This window comes from Myotis brandtii, unplaced genomic scaffold (assembly GCF_000412655.1).
Source record: "Myotis brandtii unplaced genomic scaffold, ASM41265v1 scaffold185, whole genome shotgun sequence".
NCBI classification, from domain to species: Eukaryota; Metazoa; Chordata; class Mammalia; order Chiroptera; family Vespertilionidae; genus Myotis; species Myotis brandtii.
In genome coordinates, this window is record NW_005356870.1 from 4925205 (window position 1) to 4951557 (window position 26353).

Consider the following 26353-nt stretch of genomic DNA (forward strand, 5'->3'; position numbering starts at 1 on the left):
CATTATAAGCATGAACTTAAAATTTTCTTAAAGTTTTCTTGATAATTTTATCAGCTTTCTGCTCACTTTAAATACTCCTTAATTGCGTTCAGTAAATGGAGAATTAAAATGGGACAATGCTAAAGAAATAAAAGATGATCATTGCTGTATTTCCTTTTCATTTTTAAAAACCAGCACCTTTTGCTTGCTTCAAGATACAAGAGGGAACAAACAGTAGGCCTGAAAATGGGGAAATACCAGATACTAGTATCCAGCAGGTAGCCAATGTGAATGGTGGGGAAATGGAGAGGTGCTTAGCACAATGAAACAGAACGTGGCAAAAAGGAGTAAGTGTATTAGGTAGTGAGGACTTATATAAAAGTAAGGAGGAATTCCCAGAGCTAAGAAATATTCAAGCACACACACAAAAAAAGACTGCCTTACAAAGTAGTGAAATTTATATCATAAATATTTAGTTACCTTATAGACCATTTTATATAGAAGCTCTGTAAAGAGTTCCAATTTGAAGATGAGAGTTGATGGATTTTAAGTTCTCTTATAAATTCTCAGATTTAACAATTCCTGGAGCCTAACATACATTCTATATTTGTACAAAATAGTTAATTTTTGGTTATTCATCCTTATAAATGCAGATGATTCAAAATTATCTAATTCTTTGGTTGACTAAAAGTAACTGTGACTGACTCTACCGCCATTGAGTGGCAGTGCTCTGAATGTACAGGGTGAAATCATGGCTGACCACATTTCTTGAGGGCTGAATATGCAATTTTCCAGCTCAGAAGAAACTGGTTCTGTGACCATCCAAATACTACTTCACAAGATTAGCCTTTGATTTTTTCTTTCCTTGGAAAACTGAGAAATCTTTTTACAGATACCCCTTATTGAACTCAAATGAGATACTTTTTATCTATCCATAGCTTCTCTACCTTTATACTTGTATATAATATTTAAAAGACTGATAAATTAGGCCTGGAGCTCTTCTGATTTTTATTGTTAGAATGAAATATTAAATAATGAGTCTGATCTTCTCAGTACAACAAGCATTCATCACTCAGTCTTTGGAAATAATTTGCTATATTGCTCCTAAATGGCCATTTAAGAAATAATTGCTCCACTGCACAAAATGGGCAATTCACTTCCAATCACCCAAAGGAAGTTTTCAGCAGCCTTTAAAAAGCAACAGTTCTGAAATATACATCTTTGAGACAAATAGTTCATTATATAGTAGGAACCTTTATATGTTTAGCTAGATTGGATTTTAATATAATTTGGAACCATGCACAAGGTTTTCATTATTGACATCCCACTGTTTTCCTTCTAAATATTCTAAACTTCAGTTCAAATAAGGATTGATGTAAAAACAGGATTTAATATCTATGTGGTAGCTTTAATTCATACAATGCTTAAGCTTTTCTGAATTAATACGTATAGTACATATCTGGAAGCAGAAACCAGGTCAGCAAATTACAGTATTTGTCCATTATATAGCTCCAATCATAAAATAATTACCTCATTTATTCCTCAAAATAACCCATCAATAATGAGATGAGTAAGTGCCAACAATTTTTGGAAAGAAAATAATGATTTTTAAAAAATTCTTTTGAGGAGGTTTCATAGCCTAAGTTTTGACATGTAATCAAACATATTAAACCAGACTGCTTATATAGATGTGACAAATAACAATGAAAGACTCCCATCATCTGTTAGACTATTTGGGGGAGAGATATAAAATACTGGATTTCTCCTGGCTTCTTTAGAAATTTGTTGTGGGTATAAAAATAGCAGTTTAGAAGAAGAAGAAAAAAAAGTGAAAAATAACTCTTAATATTAAATGACTTAAGAGAGCTTACCTGTTCTGTTTCAAAGATGTCCCGAAGGTGTTCAAGACCAAGGCTTTTTAGAAATTGGCTGATATTCATGTCAAGACCCGCAACTAAAACAGACATAAAGTTTCAGAAAAAAGTTTATCAATCTAAAGGAAGTTCCAGTATTTTTTAAAGCCACGGCTCTCTGATACCTGTGGCTGTGCAGATGACTTTACATAGCATAAAATAATCCTAAGTTTCATTCAGATACTTCAAGTTTTTTCTGAATTTGGTTGAGAAGTAAAAGCAGTTATCTTTATCAAATCAGTAGTATTTATATTAATTTTAATATTATAGTGCATAACATAATGCTTTTAGTGTAATATTCAACTGTAGATATAAAATTCCAAATTTATTCAGCTACCATTTTAGTTTTCATTCCTTAAATAATCTGTTTTTCCTGATATATTTCAGTAATAAGACCCAGTAATACTATGGTTGGAAATTGATGTACTGAGATATACACAAGTAAGAACAATGTAGATGCCAAGACATTTATTCTATGAAGACGTATTTCTCATAAGCTGCTATATATATGAAAACCTACAGAGAGTTAAGATATCTGTAAGTGAGGTGTTCAATGATTACCAATAGAAAAAAAGGGAATCTGTTAATTAAAACAAACAAAAGACAAGAACCAAATAAGTATTCCCAGGGCATACTCACCTTCTCCTTCCTTCCTTTCTGTGCCCGCTGCACCATCCCCCGTGTTGGACGCCCCTCCTACTGCCAATTCCGCTAAAGGGACAGTGAGGTTATCTATGCTGCTGGCAGCGGACAGGCAGGAGGGGGTGGATGCTGGTGAGATGAGAGAGGCACTCACTACGGTAGCCTGAGGTTTAAAACAGGTAGGTAAGGCCTCTGGGGGCATGGCATCTATCAGCAAAGCTCTGATATCGTCAGCCTAAAAGTGATACAAAAAAACACAAAAATACCACATTTTAAAGTGGTAAGCTTTTCACTAAAGACCAAGTGCTTTGTGAATTTTTTTCTCCAGTAAATGCCTCATTATCTCCTATTTGTTTCTAGTCATTTCTTCCTCTTCCCTTCCCTTATCCACAGCTCTGGAGACTATAGTAGTTTCAGTAGGTAGAACTGGAGAAACTATTAATTAAAAAAGTTTCATTTTTTGAGCACTGAACGTACAGTTTGAAGGCTATAGTTAAGAACACTATTATACCTATACTTGAAATATGCTGAGAGTAGAGTAAGTGTCCTGGCCAGACTACAAAAAAAGAGTTAACTATGAGAAAAAAATCTACGAATGTGAACTATGTTGACTCCTGAAAACACTTTTAACATTAAGTGAAAAGTGTACACACAATTGTTCAGATTACACGTGTATTTAAAGGATATGCAAGTTAATAAAGATGTGAAGAGTTAAAAATATTTCATCTTTCATTTTAAAAAGCACATTTCAGAGTGTTAATTTTTAATCTTTGCTTTAGAAGTAGTTCCATATTTATTTACTGTATTTTGTTTATACTTAAGCAACTACAATAGTTTTTGTTCAGCTATTTAGTGCACATGATTTAATGCACAATTAAAATCTGCTGAACTTTTAGAGGAACAGTACTTTAATTTGGCTAGCTATTCATGAACTTCATAGTTTGTTAGCCATAACTGGTGTCAGAGGATGTGCGAGACAGCTTCCAAAGACAGCCAGACATCCATCCCTCCTCTGTATGCATGTCTGTTTCCCTTCTCTAGAATCTGGCTTGCCCATCAGTTGCTGTGACCAATAGAATGCAGAGGAAGTGATGGTCTGAGGCTTTTGAGCCAGGATTTAAAAGGACTGACAGCTTCTACTTTTCCTTCCTTAGAAGCTATCCTCCATGATGTAAAGAAGTTTGGGGTAGACTTCTGAGTGATGCATACCATGCAGAGAGGCCCTGTAGGATGAAAGGCCACCCTGGACACTGCAGCTTCAGCTGAGGTCCAAGTAAGGTAAGTGCACAGACAGCAGAACTACATCGCTGAACCCAGTCAACCCACAGAATCACTGTATGAAGCCACTCACTCCATTTTGGTTAAGCTACTAAGTGTTTTGGAAATCATTTGTTACTTAACAATAGATACATGAAACAGAATGTGTCTTGGAAATGTATTTCTGGCTTAAAAATATGGTTAGTTATTGTGACCATTATTAACTCTCTGATTTTCAGAAAGTTCAGGAAGATAATGCGTGTTTTAACTTTGTAGTTAAATAATATTTAACCACAAAAACTAAATTCTTAGTTTTGAAAATATTTCTACAGTATATCAGTTTATTTTTCCATCTTCAGAAGAATAATATACTGCCCAGAAGTAAATTTTTTCTTAACTATCCCAAAGCCTCAGGTAAATTATCATGAACAACAGTTGTTCTAGAGCAGCAGTTCTCAACCTGTGGGTCGTGACCCCTTTGGCGGTCAAATGATCCTTTCACAGGGGTTGCCTAAGACCATCCTGTATATCAGATATTTACATTATGATTCATAACAGTAGCAACATTACAGTTATGAAGTAGCAACGAAAATAATTTTATGGTTGGGCCACAACATGAGGAACTGTATTTAAAGGGCCAGAAGGTTGAGAACCACTGCTCTAGAGTATCCTGTATATATATTTACATTATGATTCATAACAGTAGCAACATTACAGTTATGAAGTAGCAACGAAAATAATTTTATGGTTGGGCCACAACATGAGGAACTGTATTTAAAGGGCCAGAAGGTTGAGAACCACTGCTCTAGAGTAATACACCTAATGTAGAAGGGATAAGATATTTTTCTGAGTATAGTTCTTTGAGAATACACTCTACGTATTTTTCTATGATTTATCTTTTCCCTCCAAGTTAAACATGGAAAAAAGAATTACATTAGCTTACACTACTTAGTTTTTCTTAACAGAGTTTTAAAGTATATTAAAAAAGCAAATTAAAAAAATTTCAGAAGGAAGGAAATCTGTTCTTATTCTAAGCGAAAAATGCATTTTAATACTAAAGGCCCTGCTAGGCCCTGCAATGTAATATCATCTCTGAAAGTATAAAAAGCAAGTGTGAGGATTTTGAAATGAGGACTTACTGTTGCCAGATCTAAAGGTGTCTGACCTTCTTGGTTCTTCATAGTTGGATCTGCTCCATGTGCTAGGAGGAGGGCACATAACTGGGTTCTTCCTTTTTGGGCTGCTTCATGAAGAGGAGTAAAAGCCCACTTATCTGTTGCATTTACACATGTGTTGTATTTTATCAATAATGCTGCTATGTCCACATGCTGAAGAAAAGAAAAGGATGTGAAGAGTTAAGAAAGATTACCTGGTAAAGCTTCATCACATACACTTCCTTTATTTCACATTTCATTCCCTCTAGATCTCTATGAAGAAGTTTATTCTATAAAAGGAGTATTTACCCTCCCCCCCTCCCCTGTATTCTGGACTACATCCTTCCTTGCCTCCTCCAGGATATCAGTTCCACAATTATTATTTTGTCCTGTAATCCTAATTCTTCATGGGAAAATTTAACATTTTTATTTAGCCTTCTAACATATTCAGGCCTATCTTAAAAACAAACATTTCTCTTCTGACCCATTACTAGTATAATCTGGTTTATTTATTAAAATAGTCATCTCAAAGCTTCTTAGCCTTTGGGAACGTAACATAACACAACAAAACCGTATTTTACAAAAACTAGTTTGTCACGTCCAAAATGACTTGGGGGGCGAGGTTATTAGCAGCAGACACATTACTAATAACCTGGGCATGAGATGATGAGATCCTGAACTGTGGACTATGCCGGTTGGAGAAGGAAAAAGAAGAGCTAAATCTGAGATATTTTAAAGGGGAAAAAATATTGGCTTTTAGAAAGACAAATTAACTACAGAGGAAGAAAAGAAGAAAAGTCCTTTGTAGGAAAAGTTTAAGTAGGAATCCTATCTAATAAAAGACAAAAAGGGTAATTGACCGTACCTTTGCTACGCTTCCCATTGGCTAATCAGGGCGATATGCAAATTAACCACCAACAAAGATGGCGGTTAATTTGCATATGTAGGCTCCAAGCAGTGGAGCGAAGCCAAACGGCCCTGAAGCCGGCCGAGCAGCGAGGCCTCACGGCCCCTGGATCAGCGGAGCCACAAGGCATCACGGCCCCTGGATCAGCGGAGCTGCGAGGCCTGACAGCTTGGGGGCGGGGGGTGGGGCTCTGGCCGGAGCCCAGCCAGGGCGAAGGCCTGGGGCCTGGGTCCCGGGTGCTGGAGGAAAACTGGTGCCAGCAGCCAAAGGAAGGGAAGGCCTATTGCACGACTCTCTTCATGCAACAGGCCTCTAGTCTATAATAATAAAAGTGGAATATGCTAATTAGACCGGACAGCACAAAAATCTTCTGGGAGTCCTTCCAGATGACCTTCGGGACGAAGCCGTGGCTGTGAGGGCCGAGGCAAGCTGCCGTGGCTGCGAGGGCCGAGCCCCTTGCACGAATTTCGTGCATCAGGCCTCTAGTGAAACTATAAGGACAGTAAGGTTCACTTGGGGTATACAGTTTTCGAGGTAAAATATCAAAGCCATGATGTTCTGTAAATGGTCAGACACAAAAGGTTGAAGCACAGATAAGAAGGCATCACTTTTTCATTCAATTACCCACTCACCCATCAACCAAATATTTATTGAACACCTACTAAGTGCTTGGCACTGGAGGTAGGAACTCCAGGGGAATGACAAATTGGAATACTGAGTTGAAAGCTATAGCTACTTGATAAATGAGCTCATTAAGAAAAGGAAACAGAAAGATAATCACAAGGGGGATAAAGCCTTAAGAACAACAATATTTTGGGAAAGGAGAGTGGAAGACAAAAGGGACAATAATAACAGCAGAACTAAAAAGAGGCAGGACTATGAAAAACAATGTAGGAGAAAGTTTCAGGAGAGTAGGTTCTCTCAAATAATAACAAAGATTTCAGCTTCTTTAGAAAGTCCTTATAAAATAAGCTTAAGACAATGGATTATGCAAAGGTGATACTGATGCAATGATTAGGCTTTTGAGAATAATAAAAATTAACTTTATTCTTATATACACATTTAAGGATGCTAGCTTGGTTACCATTAAAGTACTTCTGAAACCCTTTTCAACACCAATATTCTATAATCTTTGTGCAATTGGCACATTGGTGTTCTTTATGGATACATTTCCTGGAATAACTTGATTACTTTAAAAAATATATGATTTTATTGATTTTTAGAGAGAGAGGAAGGAAGAGGGATAGAGAGAGAGAAACAATGATGAGAGAGAAACATCATCAAATGAATGCTTCCTGCACATGCCCCACTGGGGCCTGAGCCCGCAACCTGGGCATGTGCCCTGACGGGGAACTGAATTGGTAACCTCTTGTTTCCTGGGTTGATGCTCAACTGCTGAGCCACACCAGCCAGGCTAACTTGATTACTTTTGATAATTAACTCAGAAGAACATTATCTGTTGAGAATAAATTTCTAACTCATGCTATTGCTCAACTTCAATATATTGTTATCTGAACTGAATTTCATGAGAATGGGAAGAGATGGTGAAAGGGAAGACAAAAATCCCAAGATGGGATTTAGGGCATGTTTTTTCCTATTTTCTTAAGACAATTTTGGCTCTCTTAAAGGTACCTATTTCAAAAAGAAAAGGCACTTTTTTTTTTTCCTGAGGTATCATTAAAGTTTTTTTTTTAACATAATACAAATACTTATTCATTTTAAGAAAGGTAATTTGAGAATACAAAGAGAAGGAAACTTATTAGAAAATACAAATCAGATTTGTATAGATTTCTAATAAAGATTCCATATTTACTTTGACAATATAAAGACCAAAAAAAAACCACAAAACGCATAATCAGGGGAGAATTATTGAGAATAGGATGTTTTGTGATATTTTTGGGATTTTGAATGATATCATCATTATAAAGCTAATCTTAACACAAAGATAAAAATAGGCACCATCTATAGTACTATGTCAAAATCACTTAAAACAAAACAAAACCTAGTCATTTATCTCCCTTACTAGAAGGATACATGTTAGTTATTTTGTTTAGTTAACCCAAAAGCATGGGATAATTTCAAGCTTCTTCACAGTAAAGTTACAACTTAAATTGTGTTTCTGATATTAATTTTACTCTACTCCCATGGGTACTGAAAGAATAATACAATTTGGTAGACTAATTTTCACAGGCTTCCAAAATTAGGTAGTCCAAGGAAAATTATGTGCATGTGTATAAAGTGTATTACATATATGGTGTGTATTATTAAACTTCTTTTAAATTTATAGTTTATGCTTGGGGAAACCAGTTACAGGCTTTTAAAATTTGCTGACAAAAGTCTGAAAGAGTGATAAATAAAAAGGAGTATATTACTACCTACGTACACTAAAAACACAATTATTAAGTTTTTTAAATATCTACACCACTGAGGCAAAAATAGAAACTGAAATTTAAGGCTGACAAATGCTATAAATAAGCTACAGGTCAGTTCTATACAACAGATAAGAGCAAAGTCCTGAAAAGTGAAATGGCGAAGATACTAAGTACTGGCAGGCCTAGAAAAGGAACTGAACTCTTAGAATGTTTCCAGGAGAAACAGTCCATTTAATATGGTTTCAGAATCCAGCTTTAAAATGTTTTAAATGACAAATACAATGTAAAAAGGGCCTTAATTTAACTTAGGTGGGAAGCAGGGAGAAGAAAAACATGCTTGGTTTTTGCAGGGGGCCTGAGGGGGTCAGAATATTCTCATTCTGAAGGGCAAGGAAGAAGAGAGTAAGAGAATATGAAAATCACAGTGACTAGTTTTTATTTATAGTTTGTCAGGCGTTGGTAAACCTGGAAACTGTCCTCATCAGTAGTGATCCCAACTGTGAGACCCCTGGTACGCACAATCTGGCATCTGTGAGTTTTATAGCCCAATCGGGACTAAGTGGATGAGCAGCAAGCACAGCAGCGTTCATGCTCTCCCTGTGTGATTCACTGGGCCTGAAGTGGCCCGTGGTGACTCCAGGCAGTCAGTTCCAACATATGGCACCAAGGCAGCCAATACATTCCTCTTCCTCTTTTGGCTGATGATCAGTTACAGTGCTTTGAGAGCATGGCTGGACTTTCACTGTAGGGTTTTAGCTAGTCAATTCAAATTCTATGAAACTATATATACCAATAGCTCAACAATTTACTTGGTTATTTTAAAAATGTGGATGATAAACATAAGCAACCACAATTTCCATGCCTACAAAGGATAACTGGCTTTTATAGTTTCTAAAATCTACTTGCAGTAGAGTATTATCTGTATCAATAAGTATTAACTGAGCTGCCATTATACACCTATGATCTTTCTAAAATAAAAGCATAATATGCTAATTAGACTGAATGTCCTTCCGGACATCCTTCCTTCTGGACAAAGCCGCAGCGGGCAGGGGTCACAGCAGAGGCGGCAGAGGTCCCCAGCCATGGCGGTGGCAGGCAGGGGCCAGGCCAAGGCTCTTGCACAAATTTCGTGCATCGGGCTTCTAGTTGTACTATAAAAAGCATGGTCCTTGGCCAAAAAGAGAGTTGAGCTTAATTGGGAAGGCTAGAGACACTCTGAATAGAAAATTATAATTGTGCTAAATTATCTATTTATTTCATACATATTTAACAAAACAGTAAATGTCAGTAAAGTTTTCTAGACTTGAACTTTAGCATGCTCACCCCATAGGATGCTGCATTATGAAGAGGAATTAAGCCACCTTTGTCTTGGGCATTAACATCTGCTCCATGCTCTAGAAGATATTCTGCTACTTCCAGGTTATTGTAGCCAGCTATTAAAGTAAAAAAAGGCAAACATGTCAGCTTAAAGGGAAAAAAATTGTATATAAATAATAAGGATCAGAAAAATGTTAAAGTTGTAGTACTTTTTGCTTTAAAAGCTAATACTATTATCACATAATTAAGAGACTTTACAGTAAGAAATTATATAAAATTTTGTCAATCAAAAGCATTTACTAAGTAGTACTCTTTATGCTCAGCATTCATCTCCCAATAATCTGTAGTAGGTACCAAAGAAGGGACAGTGAGGCTCAGGCATGCTCATGATGCTGACCTGCCAGGTGCAGAGGGGTTGAGTTTCTACCCTGGGTATCTCTGCAGTTGATATTCTCTGGGGTGCAGAGTTTTTGCACTCTTGCCAGGCAGCCCTTCTTGGCAGCATCCAACAAGGCAGCATCTCCTCTCAGTAAGTCCTGAATATCCGTGTCTCCTTCTTTAACCAAATCTAAAGGTGTATTTCCATCTCTGTTCTTTTTAGTTGGATCTGCTCCATGCTACAAAGAAAAAAAAATGGGGTTTGTATTTTCTGTTGTATCTTTCTTTAAGTTTGTTTATTTAACTTCACCTTCACTCATCCAAGGAAAGTTATCTATTCTTCATGCATTTTGAACAACAGAGGAAGTATCCTGTTTTATTTTTCAAATTCCCTACTTAGCAGTATACTGGATCAACTTTCTAACTACTACTAAACCAAAGCCCTAAGCCTAAGGATGGTGAAATGGCGAAGATACTAAGTATCTTTTACTTTTTATCCAATATACTTTCGCAGACTCCAAACTGTCTTTAGAAACACCGTTTCCTTTTAAGAATAGTCTGGATGTTAAATTTTGATCAGATTTCAATTACACAAAGATACTCAATGAATAGCATGAAAAAGAAGTAAAAAGAGGAACACACACAGGTAGAAAAAGTACTTAATTCTAAATGCAGAAGAAAATTTGGTGATTTTAAAATATTTTTATTATAAGTCTTAACACCTATCATAAAATGAGGTATAAATATATTAACAATTAATTTGCTTTTAAGAGTTTAATCATATATACTATGAAATAAAGTAAATAAAAGTCAAGAATCTTTATTATGACAGTCTGCTATTGGCCCACTGGAGAAATTTGAAAGATACAAGCTAGACAATGAATTCACAGTTACTTACTAACCAGTGATAATAGAAATGTGCATCAAATACAGTGTTATTCTCAATACTCATAATAATATATTTGATGCCATAAGAATGGTGGAAGAAGAATTTTATTTATATTTAACCCAGGACAAGTTTTTCTCTAGTTAAAAAGAGAGCGAGAGAGAGGGAGAGAGAGGGAGAGAGAGAGAGAAAATGAACTACATGTCCGGTCATTTTTCACATCCTTTAAAAAGAACACAAAATTATTTAGTTTCACATAACTACTAGTTTCTACTATTTCATATATATACCAAAAATTTATATGAATAACTTTGTTTAGAGATTACCTTACATTTTAATTAAAATCTGATATTAAAATAAAGTTTTTATAAGATATATTAAATAACGTTTAATAATGAGGAGTTTAACAATAAAATAGCCAGTAAAAAAAAATCAAACTTGATAAAAAAAACTTGTTTTTCTTTGTACAAATGTTTTCTGATATCAATATTATAAGTATTAGATAAGCAATGCAAACTAATTCAACTCTTTCTAAAACCTACCTTGATGAGCTGTAATTATCTGAACTTAATCAAATCAGTTCAGAAGGCACTTCAGACACTACTCAAAGCTATGTAAGTATCATGATACCACACTTAAACATCCTCCTAAAAAGGAAAGTGGAAGCGTCTCTATAGCACTTATTGTACATAACAGAATTTACCTTGATGTAATTTTATATACTAACCAAAAATAAATATAATTACTTTATACTTTATAATTTTTAAAATTACGTACTTTTAAAAGGAGCTTGCAGATTTCATATTTTCCTTTAGCTGCTGCTTCATGGAGAGGGGTAAATTTCCATAAGTCCGCCACATTGACAGAAGCCCCATGCCTTACTAAAAGTTCAGCTACCTCATAGTGTCCATATGAACAAGCATTATGAAGGGGCACCAGGCCACTAAACAGAAAAAAATTATTTTTAAGACATATGACAAATCTTTTGAGTTAAAATGATAATTATGAAAATAATAATGAAATTCTTCTATGGCATTGACCATACTACAGACTCACTTAGAAAATTCTCCTCTGGTCTTGAAGATATAGTCATCCATTTCCAAGTGAGGCTTAATAATTTTTAAAATGTCCCTTTCAATATAAGGACTTTCCATAGTTTCTTAGTGAAGGATATAAATTCAGCAATCCTTATCCTTAAAATACATATATCCTTGAAATACACACACACACACACACACACACACACACACACACACACACACAGAAAAAGGTTGGTTGACAATACTTTCTTTTTATTTTATTGAGTTAGAGAAAGAGAGAATCAATGTATGTGCCCTGAGTGGGGATGGAACTGGCAACCTTGGTGTATTGGGATGATGCTCTAACCAACTGAGCTAACTGGCCAGGGCCTCCATCACAACACTTTTCATTTAGGTTTCATCCTGGCAATATAAAGCAACACTACAAAGTGATTTTAGGAATAACTACTCAATAATTTGGTTTATCCTCTCTCAAATTTTCTTCCATTTGGGTTTTCCTAATGATAACACTGCAATATTATAAAATGTACAATGCAATTTAGGTTATTTATTTAGGCAAATTCTACCGTTAGGTTTTGGTTTTTATTTTTATGTTTTTTGTGTAACAGTTTAAATATTTAGGTGCCAAGCAATGAAAACTCAAAATCTAAGTGACAGAGAAACTTAAGTATTTGTTAAAGAAAATAATGGTGTGAACCATAAACTCCAGTCAGATGAGAAAATCTAGCCGCCTTATTATGAGCAAACTATTCTGAGATGACTCTAAGTTCTGATGAGAAGGCAGCTGATAGTCTAAAGGGACCAAAAATGTTCCCATAAAAAAGGGTGCATCAAAAGGGTAAGTTTAAGTTGCACTTAAGACATGGAACAAACTAGGTACAAGTGCCTTTTTACTTAGAGATCATGCTTTTTTTTTTCTTTTTAATGTTTTGAGATCAAAATTCTAAGTGCTAAAATGGGCAATAATAACAAATGTTGCTCTCCGTACACTGTAATACTTTGAAAGAGCTAGTGATACTATTACTGAATACTTATGTCTGATGTGTCCCATAACAGTTAATTGAAGTTTAAGTTGTATGGTTTAATTCTATAGTATTGCATAGAAATGTGCTTACTTATTTATATTTTGAGATGACGTGAAATTAACTCAGAAGAAGCTCATTTCAATTAAAACTTCCTCTTGCATTTCTAAATAGCTTTCATGGTTGCTTTAAAAACTCTGTCTAGCCCTAGTTGGTTTGGCTCAGTGGATACAGTGTCAGCCTGGGGACTGAAAGGTCCCAGATTCTATTCCGGTCAAGGGCACATGCCCGGGGTTGCGGGATCAATCCCCAGTAGGGAGCATGCAAGAGGCAGCCGATCAATGATTCTCATCATTGATGTTTCTATCTTTCTCTCTCTCCCTCTCCCTTCCTCTCTGAAATCAATAAAAATATATTTAAAAAATAACACAACTCTGTCTAGATAAACAGAAATAATTTAGCAAACAAATATAAAAATATAGATGTGAATTAGTAAAAAAAAATGTTTCTATTTTAATACTGGTGACTTTGGGATGGATGGCTTCTTTTTGGAAGAGATTATACATTTTTTTATGGCAAAACAAGGGTTAAACAATAAATTACAAACTATATAAACACATTCATACTATATATAGGCATTAGAAGGATGAGATAAACTATTAAATACTGATATGGAAAGATATTCAAGATATACTACTAGATGAAAAAAGGAAATTGCAAAGCAAATTGTCTGGAATGACATTATTTATGTTAGAAACAACCACAACCCCCACAGCAGCATACACACTAGTACATGCATTTAAAAAATTGGGAGGATTACAACAAATTTTTAATGTTGTAATTAATCTCTAAGAGGTGAATTTTCACTTTCTATACTATATATTTCTATGTTTTAGTTTAAACTTTAAAACACTTGCATTACTTTTTTTAAATAGGAAAAACAATCAAAGACCTAAAAAATATTAAAATACTTTTTTTAAGGCTCAAAAGAATGAATCCCAAACAGCTGGATTCTAACACATACCCTTTGTCTTTGGCATGGACGTCGGCACCGTGGTGTAGAAGGTACTCCACAACAGACACCCGATTATAGCCTGCCGCAAAGTGTAAGGGTGTAGAATGCCGGCCCTCTAGATCTCGGCAATTCACATTTTGAGGGCTGCAAAGTTGCTTTTATGGCACATACACACAGACAAACATAAGAAGAACATTAACATTTAGTCACAGACTTTGCTCCAAAATACTACAGGTATCTGGAGAACTTGTAATTTTCTAATATTTATTTCCAAAGATTATATAATACAAGTGATGTTTAAAAATCAGTACTATGTCTAAAAATATTCTTACTATTTACAGAGCAATTGACTCTCACAAAATCCTAATAAAAAGGAAAAACCCATAATAAAGCAAGCATTTGCAAGGCAACTGATGCCTTACTTTTTCATCTTTTAAGGCGTTTGTTCCCCAAGACTGCTTGTCACAGCATTTTTGCATGCTCTTAGCCATTCTTCTCTCAAATAAGAGCAACCCCACTTGACTGCAGTTACCCAGAGTTCTTGTCTCCTCTGATGGGGCAAGAAAAAAGGCTCTGGAAAAACTGTATTAATTCTGCTTGGGCCACACACTTGGCCCTTTGATCCAAAAATAGAGTTTGCTTATTAATAAGTGACAAAGTTTAGTTTGAAAAAAATAATCTGGTATGACTGCCAATAACAATATTGCAATTGGCCTTTCTTAAAAAACAAAACAAAAATATAATAAAACCAACAAAGCCATGCAGTCCACAGTGCTTTTCTTGATCTTTGGGGGATGTTTGTCTAACTCTACAAGTCAAACTGATTCTAATCGTATTCTAATTTTTGGTTTTACTTCCACCTCTTTCAGCTATGCCCTCCAAATCTCTCCTCTACCTCCTTTTCTCCTTTTGAATGTTACCATTTCAGTACCAACGCCACTCTCCTTGATTACAAGCAGTAGAAGCAAAGTAAGGGCTGACAGGCTGCATCACCAGTGGTGACAGACGAAATACAATGATATTGGAACAATCATTTACAATTTGTAAAAAATGTCATATTCTCTCAGTAAATTGCTATCTGTGAAGTTGATCATTATCTCCATTTTATAAATAAACCAAGGCTCAGTGAGGTTAAGTGAAATCCTTTTTCATGGGGTTGGTAAGGAGTAGTAAAGACTCAGACCCTGTTCTCCTGATCTTTTTGGTGCATGGCTGGTTAAAAATGAAGAACCTGTTTCTATTGATATACTCAGTAGGGGCTTTCACACTGGTAGGGTGAAAACAGGACTTTTCAGACGGTACAATTTTTACATGACAGAAACAAGTCTGGGCAGCATCGACTCTATGTGGAAAAGCACCAGACTCTAACTTCTGAAGAACATTATCATATGATCAGGTCAAACATCTTCTCTTTTCATGACAAGTGAGTCTGTGGCTACATTAACACATAAATTAGAGAATAAAAATATACAACTAAATAAAAACGAATAAATTAATACATAAACTAAAAAGAAAGGCTGCAAAAATTGCTAGTAAACACCAGTGGTGTCTTACATGACTGAAGCACTTACTCTTCTGGTTCTTATTTTTTAATTTAACTTTTTCTTCTCCCCAGAGAAGACTGGCAAAATCGGAATGAGGGAGGAAATGAAGAAACACAACTCATTTTACCAGGTTACAAAAATAAAACCCCATTCTGCTTATTAAATACTTGCTTTTCGATATTTGGAAGTTTTTTATTCTCTAGTCTGTTTTACTTTCTTTTTGAATGGCAAAGCAATTTCACATCCTTTCTAGCTGCTTTATATAATGTCAAATATGTTACTCAGCAAACAGCTTTTCTTCTAATATCTAATACTTTCTAAAACCTCTAGGGAAAGAAATTTATGCAGCCTAATTCTCAATTTGTGCTTTTTCTTCCACCATTTTGATTCCATTAAAAAAAATATAGTTGGTCCTTTATTGTGAATAGACTGTTTAGGAAACCTGAAAGGTGCAGTATATTTACACACAAAAGATAATGGAATTTTGTTAATTTATTACATTAAAAAAGTTTTAATTTCATTATAATGGGTACATCTAGCAATTCTAGTGCTGAGATTACCATGCTGTGACACAGAAAAGGAGTCTTAATCATTTTTTATATTTAAACATTTTCCTTTATTAGGATACACTTCAAATTACAGAGTATTTTTAAGAAAAAAAGAAAAAAACACTGTAATTTTAGATCTAAGAGAACTTGAAATTTTCTCCCCAGTGGCTATTTATTTACTATTTTTCTTTAAGTAACTTAGATGTTATTATATGATGAAAGAAAGATTGAAAGTGACCACATATTAAAACAAAAATAAAATTTCTAGGCCACAGAGCTTAAAAAATGTGTACCGTCACTTTCAAATAGTATACGTCATCAAGAGTGCTATAATTAGTTTATTAAAAATCACAAAAATAGAGTTGGCTTATTAATAGGTGACAAAGTTTAATTTGAAAAATAAAATCTGGTATGACTGGCAATAACAATATTGCAATCGGCCTTTCTTAAAAACAAAACAGAACATAACGAAACCAAAAACTATATCCCTTTCTTCTATCTTCATCTCTACATGAATGATTGTAGATGGGAAGTATGTATGTTTTTAAAAGTATATTTGATATTAGAATATACTTTTCATTTGAGAAACATTACATTTATAACCATTGTTTATACCACAAATAAAGGTTGATAAAATTTTCTTAGCAAGCAGAGTTACATAAAAAGGAAAACCCATCTTCTGCATATAAATAATTCCTAATGGTTGCGGGATCATTCTTTCCCAGAGCCAATGTGAGAATCTCTTGGAAAACTTCAAGAAACAATGTTTTAAACATTATTGTACTACTACCTGGGCTTGAACTAGCTTAGAAATTTATGAACGCAGCCAAAAGTAACAATTTAATTAATGTAAGTGAAAATAAAAGAGCTATCACATAACCACAAGAAAAGTGACTAAAAAAGAGTTTAATGAATGTAAGGCACATACTAGGAAACTTTTTGTGGTTAGAGATCTCTCTTGTTTATGCACCTATTCTGCTCATTCCTTTCATTGTTTGGATTTGAGTAGTTTCACTTACAAGCTTAAAGTGAAATGGTTAGCAAAGCTTCAAGAGTGCTACTCAAGACATTAAAAGCATTAACTTACCTTCACAGTTTCCAAGTCTCCAGCTTTAGATGCCTCTAAAAGTCGATAGTCAACATCAGAAGTACGCATAGGTGTACTTTCTGCATAAAAGGAAAGACTAGTGTTGACTTTCAAGGAATCACAGAGTAGTTAAAGAGGGTAAATTATTTGGTGAAAACAAAGAGAGAGATTAAAGGATCAGATTCTGAGACCTATCTTTTTCAAACAAAAGATAAGTGGTTTCTTACTTCAATCTATCTTCATCTCATCCTAAGCCAAATTTAAATAAATTCTAAGACACATAAATCCGTCTCCAACCCTGCTACTCTATTCTTCAGACTTTCTGGTCAATACTTGGCATAGGGGAATGAAGATACAAAGCACCACAAGATCACGATCATCTTCATGAATGATTGGTCTTACAAAGTGTTGTAGCAAAGCTTTGCCATGGATTTTGTTATGCAAACCTAGGGAACCACTCAATTTTCAGTACTTAATGTTTAGCCTTTCTTTTGGGCCTCAGTTTCCTCAATATGAAACAGAAGTACTACTCCTTAAATCAGTGATCTTAGAAAACATAATCAGTGTACAAAAAAAGGCCTACTAAAAAAAAGAAATTTAATTCACATTTATTGAATGGCTTTAAGGAAATACAATTCAAAATGTCTGTAAAATGGAAGGCATTATGCTAATTGAAATAAGTCAGTCAAAGAAAGATAAATATCACATGATCTCACTCATCTGTGGATTATAATGAATAATATAAACTGATGAACCAAAACAGATCCAGAGACAGAGAAGCATCGATCAGATGCTCAAACCTCAGAGGGAAAGTAGAGGAGGATGGGGGTAAGGGGGAGAGATCAACCAAAGGACTTGTATGCATGCATATAAGCATAACCAATGGACGCAGACACCAGGGGGGGCGAAGGCATGAACGTGAGTGGGGTGTGTGTGGGGGGGCAATAGGGGGATAAGGACACATATGTAATACCTTAATCAATAAAGAAAGGAAAAAATGTCTGTAAAATGAGAGGTGTGATATAAATACTAAGTAGAATATAATTAAATTGGGCTAAGTCTATAAGTATGAGGCTAACAAATGGAGTCTTTTGATTAATCCAATATAAACAAAACAAAAATGCATTATACATTGGCCTCAATGAAAATGTTTTTTAAAAAAATGAATGTACTATATCACTCAAAATACATTTATGAACAGTAAGTGTGACTTTTATAATGTGTACACACATTCAGATAATAGAAATAAAGGACTGAAGTCCAGGAGAATGGGTTTAGACTGGGCTCTATTAACTGTGACAGACAAATCACCTAACAGCTTAGTTTTTGCACCTATTAAGTGATTGCTGGTTTCCCTTAAATCCCTTTCAGATTTAAGATTGCATTACTTTATGATTAGAGACATCTTTATTCAGTCCACTGTGCAAATGGGAAGATCTATTGATGCTAAAAAAAGGTTTTAGATTTCAGAAGAAATACTTCTCTTTCTACTCTAAAGTGCTTCGTTCAGGAAAAAGATTTTTAGAGAGTGAGTTATGAGAACTCTTTAACGGAAGACAAACTGCATTTATTTAGTCATAATAATAATAGCAGATAAAATGTTAAGATTAAAGGGAGGAAAGAATGGAATATTTCATCTAATAAAGTACATTTTTGAGATATCAAAAATTATTTTTCTTTAAGAGAGAGATTATTACATTTGTTAGTTAGGAAGCGTTGAGGAAGGGAATTAGGTTTTGCTCATTTTTATATTCCTTTTTACATGGAGATCATTCAGAAGGCATCTGCTGAATTGACTTCCATGCTATTCTATGTTGGGTCAATGATGTCAAATCTTAACTCTTTGGCTTCCCTTATTCTGTCTTTCACATCTCATTTGCCTCCATTCTAACTGTGCATGACATTACTGCATTTAAGGTGCGCATATTATGTCCCAATGAGAGTGATTCTGGTAGTTGGTAAAACTCATTGAAATAGCCTTAGGGAATCTATAGATAATATTTTTAGTTTATCATTTCAACAGAATAAAATGACAACTGTTTATGTACATAGAGTTAGAACTTCAGATATTTTCAGATTCTAGCATTTGAAGGATACAATTACTATGGTTGAATTTTTAAATTCTAAAAATGATTTGAAATTGGCATACCTGTCTTGATGCAGACTGATTTATAAAAGGTATAATTTTACAATCACACAAAAATTGTTATCCTATATAAAACCCTAATATGCAAATTGACCGAACGGCAGAACGACCAGTCTCTGACGTGCACTGACCACCAGGGTGCAGGCCAGGCTGAGGGACACCCCCCCCCCCCCCCCCCCCCCCCCCACCCCCCCCCCCCCCCCCCCCGCCAGTGCATGAAATTTCGTGTACCGGGCCTCAGATGCTTCTGAAAACTATGAGAAAGACTTAGTCCTAATCAAAGAATAGAGTTATTTAAAGATATTGGTTAATTACTATACAAATAATGCATCCATTATAAATCCTGAACAGGCTTAGATTCATTTTTAGAAATAATGTGGACAAAGTATTAGCTGAAAGGACACACACACACACACACACACACAGCCCAGGACCTTTATACAAAGAGATGCACAATTTAAAAAAAACACATAAAAATGAAGTTAAAAAGGAAATATAGTCAAAAGAAGACTAGCTGATATGCAAAATACTGTATTAATAAAATTCTTTATAAGCACACTGACTTCGAAGAGGATGAAAATAAATATTTCACCAAGGGTCAAAGGCTAGAGATTGGTTTCTAATTTTTTTTAGAAACCCTAATTCTTTCTGTCTCACCAAAATGAAAAAACAAACAAACAAAAAGCTAAATAAGGACACATATGTAATATGTTAACCCATAAAGAAAAAAAAAATGTCAAATATCTACTATACTATGTTAAAAAAAGCTAAAGTTTCAAAGCCTGAAAGGCTGTTGGTTATTTTAAAAAATCTCCTGTAGACTTGTTTAGTATTGGACTACAAAACTGGCAATAGGTCTGAATGGCTTATTTCAAAATGCAAATAAATGCAAATGGGGATTTCAATTGTAATTTAGCTATCATTAATTCCCCAAATCCTTACTTCTGTAAGGATTAGGTAAAAGGGATGCAATAACCACAATGGAATATATAATCAGAAGAATTCAAGTTAAGATCTGTTCAAAAGAACTGTCTGTAATGCTAGTAATACTCTATCTGTGCTGTTTAATACAGTAGCCACCAGCCATGTGTGGCTATTGAGTGTCTGAAATGTGGTTAGTACAACTAATAAATGATTTAAAATTTTAATTTTAATTTTAACTAATTTAAATTTAGCCACATGTAGCTAGTGACTAACAATTGGATAAAGTAGGTTTAGAAAGAAAGGTCCAATCTTCTAAAACAATTTTAAAATGCTCATTTAAAAAAACTGCTTATTTTCTTTAATCTGACATTAATTTTGACATAAATATTGCCAGTAGTTTATAATTAAAACTTACGGTCATTTTTTTTTTTAATGTTATAGTTAGATCATTTAATAGTATAGATTTTTGGAAGGTATCCATATAGTTAGACCATATTATTTATGAATTAACTTCTGGATAGTAAAAGGGATATTACAAAATATTCATTATAAAAAGGGGGTCCTGCACCTGATGGAGTAAAGAACTGGGCTACAGGTAAGAACAAGAACTAGGACTTCTGAGTTCTAGTCTGTTGCTTTCCCCATTTTACTCTTCCACTTTGTTATGTTATTCTGGAGCAGATAAACTCCACAGTCAAAATTAAAGAAATGAGAAATAAGGGTCAGGTATATGAAATTTCTTTTGTAGCAATTTCATCATTTTTCAGTAGATGGATTGTGTTATTTTGTCTAATTTGGGGGTTTTGGGAACTAGTGTCTATTTTGGTATCAGTCTTATGTATATTCTTCCTCAATAAACTAAGCACTTAAAGTATCAAACACTGTACTAGGTGGGCACTGTTAATACTCAGCCAGGTTTTATAATTATATTTAAGCCAGGAAAACACAAGATAATTTCAGAAAAGTGCAATGAAGTTAAATTACAAAACACAGGTCAGAATATAACATTTGTAAGAACAATTAATTAAAGATCCTAAACATATGAATGACCTGAAATTTTCTCTATTGACAGATTTTAGAGCTACCATAATTCCACACTGTTTATATGAGCTTTAACTAACTTTTGATTGTAACACACAAGTCAGGTTTTTAATTTAAACCTTTTTCTCATGATACCTACTTCACCTCACCAAGAAAGCTGACAGAGAGAGCCACTAGCTAAACTATAAGGAAGGAAAGGCAGCAAAAATATTCAAACAAACCAACATTCCAAGGAGCTGCTAAAAACAGGAGGTACAAAGTTTGTCTGTGTTCATTAGTGGATGGGACATGGGAGAGAGAGAATAATGCAATGGTTAGCTATTTGAACTCACCACTCAGGATCTGCTGCACTGCTTCGTTTCCCATCTGCGCTGCAGTAAAGCCTTGTAAGGAGATGATGGAGGGGTCAGAGCCATAACTCAGCAGGAGGCGGCAGGTCTGCAGGTGACCTGCGAGGGCAGCTCTATGCAAAGCAGTCTGACCAAGAGTGTCCAGCGCATTCATCTGAAAAATCATTGGTGGGCACATGAAATCGAACATCTAATTTTGTTCCCTTTTATACTCAAGCAAATAATTTCAAATGAGAAAATGCAATTGACATAGCTTTTGAAAAATGCCAAAGATAATTCATTAACTTTGCTCATTGGTTCTGTAGAAATATCATCTTCTTAAGTTAGCTTTCTCTGATCACCTTACTGAAAATTATAACAAACCTATTCTTTCCCTAAATGACCATCTTTCTGTCCATCTTCTACTCCCTGTCACTCCCCTCAACACTAGAATATGGCCAGGACTTTGTCCGATATCCACTGCCTATCACATTAAAGACGTACATTAAATACTTCTGGATGAATATGTTTTATCAAACTTGTTCTCAGATATAAAAACAACAGAATATGTAAACAAAGACAGTTAAAGTGATTCATTATGTTTTTTTCTAATTTTAGTAAATATAATAACATGCCCTAGTTGAATTACAAACACATTTAACAAAAAGAATAATAATTCGAAGATTCACATGTTCCATTTTTAAAGGTTTGAAGAGTTGTAAAGAATAATAATTTAGTTAGTTTTAAAGCTAGGATATTAAACTTCTGGACCATGCTCATGATTTGATCAAACCTTACTGGTCCTAAGCTGTTTTCCAGGATGCCATGTAAATACTTTCTACTCCAGTCAGCCCAAGTCCATGTTGTACATATTGCTACTTCAGAGAAAAGCCCTTCTTTCTGCTGCTCTGGATTATGAGATCCAGTGAAAGTCCCACTCTTCTAAGAAGCCCACCTTGAATATTTGAAGCCTCAATAATTTCTTTCTGAACACCTATGTCAAGTCAGTGCTATCTGAAATATTATAACATCGTGATAGTTTGCTTCCCAAGTAAAACTAAGGTTATTGACAATATGGACTATATTAGGTTTTCTGGGTCCTCTATAAAGCTCCTGTTAATGGTGCATAGTAAATTATCAAATATCTGCTTGCTGCTTATTCAAAACATTTGTGCACACCTACCAAATGCATGAGTAAGAAAAAAAGGATTTAAGACAATGAGTCTCCCTGTCTCCAGTCTTGCATTGTTACAAGTAAGGCCGTCACACTTGGCTAAGCAAGGGTTCATCTAGATTCTTAATGGTGGTTTACAAATTCGCCATGAAATACTGACATATTTAATTACAGCAACTTTGCCATCAGAAAAATGACTGATTATACATAGACAGCATAAAAGCACAGCCATTAGCATGTACTGATGGAAAACACAAGCTGCCAAAGTAAACTTCTTGATTTTTTTCCTATGAATATTTCTTTATTATTTCTTCACCACAGGAGAAAAACTTAAATTTGAGAATATTCTAATCACTAATATTTTTCTGGAAATTAGATAAGAAACCCACTAAATTCTTCAATTATAGTTATGAAAATCCTCAATGCAGCTTATTAAATCATGGGAACATGGTTTGAGAATTATTACTCCAAAATACTGATCTTACCAAGTTATTCCTCAGCTTAGTGACTTATTCAAATAAACTTGAATGAACCCCTCAGCATCATTTAAGGCAACCCACAATTTACTTTTGTACCACCTTACTTTCTGTATTTTTCCATCAACGTCTGATATGGCTATGCTCCAGCTTTATCAGATTATGAGAAGCCCTATCTACTTTATGAAAGTTAGTTTCTAAAGTCACTGCCAAAAGTAAAATATGCCTTTGGTCAAGATTATCCTTGAAAACACCGTAGCAATACAATAGGAGAGACAGGTGTAAAGTTTCCTGGTAAATCTAACACTAGCTAGCTTACCTCCAGTGTCTGAGCAGATTGACTAAATAGCAGATAAAGTATAGAAAGTATCTTAAACATTAAAAACAGTCTATGTGTAATAAGAGGTCCTCTCTATAAATATGTATGGTGAAGCTGAACGTAATATAGAAAATAGTAGATTCACTTCTATTATCTCACTTATTCATGGGCATGCACTCATGGAGTGAAACACTAGCCAAAAATCACCACTCATTAAAATTATTTAAATTAATATTTCTTGTTCCTCTTCTTTCTCTCCATGTTTTGAAAGGGGTAGCCCTGAGTGCAACTCTACTGTGTATTCTGTGTTCTCATTTCTCTACCATGCTATTCTCTCTGCTTCACATTCCTTCCCTTCATATAAACCTATCAAAATCAGAACTAGTTGTTCATCTCCTAAGAATTCACTTAAGAAAGGGATGCAACTAACACAACTACTAGGCTCTGTGTTAGATGCTTTTTGTAAATTGTCAGCTATTTAGAAGCAATGATTATGACAATCTGCAATGTTATTTTTCCCTGCACTTTCACCCTCCCTAAGAACATAGCTGGAGCTTCAGAAATGCCTTCTGAATGAATGAAAAATAAAAATAGAATAATATGTAAATGGTTACTAGAATTAACTTATAAAAGGAACTTTTTAGCTAAAACAATTCCAACCATTTGAGGAGAATTGATTTGTAACCCTAAGCTAAAAACTTGACCATATATTGAAGCTCTATGTCCTCATTCCTATCTATAATAATAAAAGCATAATATTCTAATTAGACCTAATAGTCAAATGACCTTCCAGATGAACCCTGGGCTGTGAGGACTGAGCTCCTTGCACAAATTTTGTGCATTGGGCCTCTAGTATTTATATATAAGGCATTTACTAATTTCTATAAGTAGTATTATATTCTAATATTTCAGAAAGCCCAATTTTCTCAGACAAAGTACAAGTCAGACTAGAATAACACAAATTCTTCGCTTTAGTAAATGTATGCATTTTTTGTTATGAAAGAATATTATAATTCTTCCCTCAAATTCTAAATGGTATTAGTAACAAAAGAATATCTGTGGAGTGCTTTATCAGACAACATAGTGGAGGTACTATAAGAAGTCACTGAAAGGTATTAGTGAGTAATGTAATAGAAGCACTCATTCCATAGAAATAAGTAGAACAACAAAGCTAGAACAATTTGGTGATACTTAGTACAACCCACTTAGAAAGAATAACAATGGAAAACAGGAAAATATTAAACATTCTATAAGGGTTTTTGTGAGGAAGAATTATTTCTCACTAGGTACAAATGTCAAATTTCTCAGGTCCACCAATCTTAGGACTCCAGGCTTACCCCTCTATTGTCAAAGTATGACTGGCAGCTCCATGCATCCATCACTCCATACATTCTCATCCAAGGCCAAAAGGCAAGTTTTTTACATCTATTTTAAAAGCGAAGAAACCTTTCCCAGCAGACTTCTCTTTATGGTTGGGGCCAGAAATGTTCCCTAAACTCATGTCTACACCAGTCACTAGCAAAGAGAATGAAATTACTAAAATTGTTTCAGATCCAGCCTTCCCTGAAGCTTCCATACATGCAAAAAAAAAAAAAAAGTTCTATAGGATCCGCAGGTCAATTTCCACCAGTGGGCTATTTTATACTGCCTGCAAACTAAGAATGGTTTTCACATTTTTTTAATGATTATATTTTAAGTGGCTATATAAATATCTACATAAAATCATCAATTTTGTCTCTTGGCCTACAAAGCCTAAATATTTGCTATTTGGACTTTTAAAAAAATGTTTGCTGACCCCTGTTCTGAAGCAAGGAAGAAAGGGAAAAATGACTACTGGATGAAAAATCAACTATCTGCTTGAGCCATTACAGATCTTTAAATTGATTCAAAATTGAAAAAAATTTAAGGTTCCCAACTTCCTTTTATATTTAACTTTATCATTACTGCTAATGTGCTACATTTCTTTATCCTTTTGTTCAGTCATGGAATATAATCAGGGATCTCTAAAAAGTGGCCAACCTCATTTTTTATTCCATATTTTCTGAAGTGGCCCAACACACAGAAGAGCAAAATGTGCTTGCCATCCACAGTAAGTATATGTTGTTTTCAGAGGGCAGCAGTAACTGTTTTACATGGCTACAGATCAATCTCCACCCCCTGATTTTTAAAAGGACAATCTGGAAGGATTTGTGTTACTGCTCTAATTCCATTTCCCAGTGAAGAAGAGTGATATTTTGGAGCTAGTGTAACTTTATTTCACTGTGATCCCAGAGAATTGTTTAAAGGAGGCTCTCCTAAGTCTGGATTTATTATTCTAATCTCATCATTCTATAAGATAAATGACAAGTGATAGTAATTCACTCTATTGTTGGAGAAATATAGAAGATTAAATGACTCCTGCATGCCACCCACAATAGCAATAGCAATACTGGAAGCACTAAAAGAAGGCCAACTCAAGGACAGAATATAGCCTATGACCTGGAAGATCTCCGAGACAACACTGTGTTTTGTATTCTTGGCTTTGACAATTCTGACTCACACACTGACAATTATTCACTGAGGCAAAAAACTTGGGCTTAATAACATTTAAAATATTCTTTATATATAAGAATCAAACTCTTAAAGAAACAAAGAAATACAGTCTAGCATTATACAGTGGGGCCTTGACTTACAAGTGTCCCGACTAACGAGTTTTTTGAGATACCAGCTGTCTCTCGGCAGATTTTTTGCATTGAATTGATAGAGTAATTTGAGTTAACGAGCTCCTTAACGAGCTCGGTCTCGGAACGAATTAAACTCGTAAGTCAAGGCCCCACTGTATATATAATTGCCTCAATGGTGATCAAGCTGAATTATCAAATAAATGAGATCGCCACTCACAAG

At 34.7% G+C, this 26353-nt stretch overlaps 1 protein-coding gene across 1 annotated transcript in view; it reads right to left on the reverse strand.

Annotated features, from left to right (window-relative positions):
• Nucleotides 1–26353, reverse strand: part of TNKS (tankyrase, TRF1-interacting ankyrin-related ADP-ribose polymerase) — a 142992-nt gene that overhangs the window by 17148 nt on the left and 99491 nt on the right. Inside the window, 9 exon segments of the mRNA XM_014537931.1 lie at nt 1851–1933; nt 2532–2769; nt 4931–5119; nt 9548–9657; nt 9939–10158; nt 11583–11748; nt 13892–14037; nt 17062–17141; nt 21505–21676. Of these exon segments, the coding sequence (XP_014393417.1) occupies nt 1851–1933; nt 2532–2769; nt 4931–5119; nt 9548–9657; nt 9939–10158; nt 11583–11748; nt 13892–14037; nt 17062–17141; nt 21505–21676 (1404 nt within the window).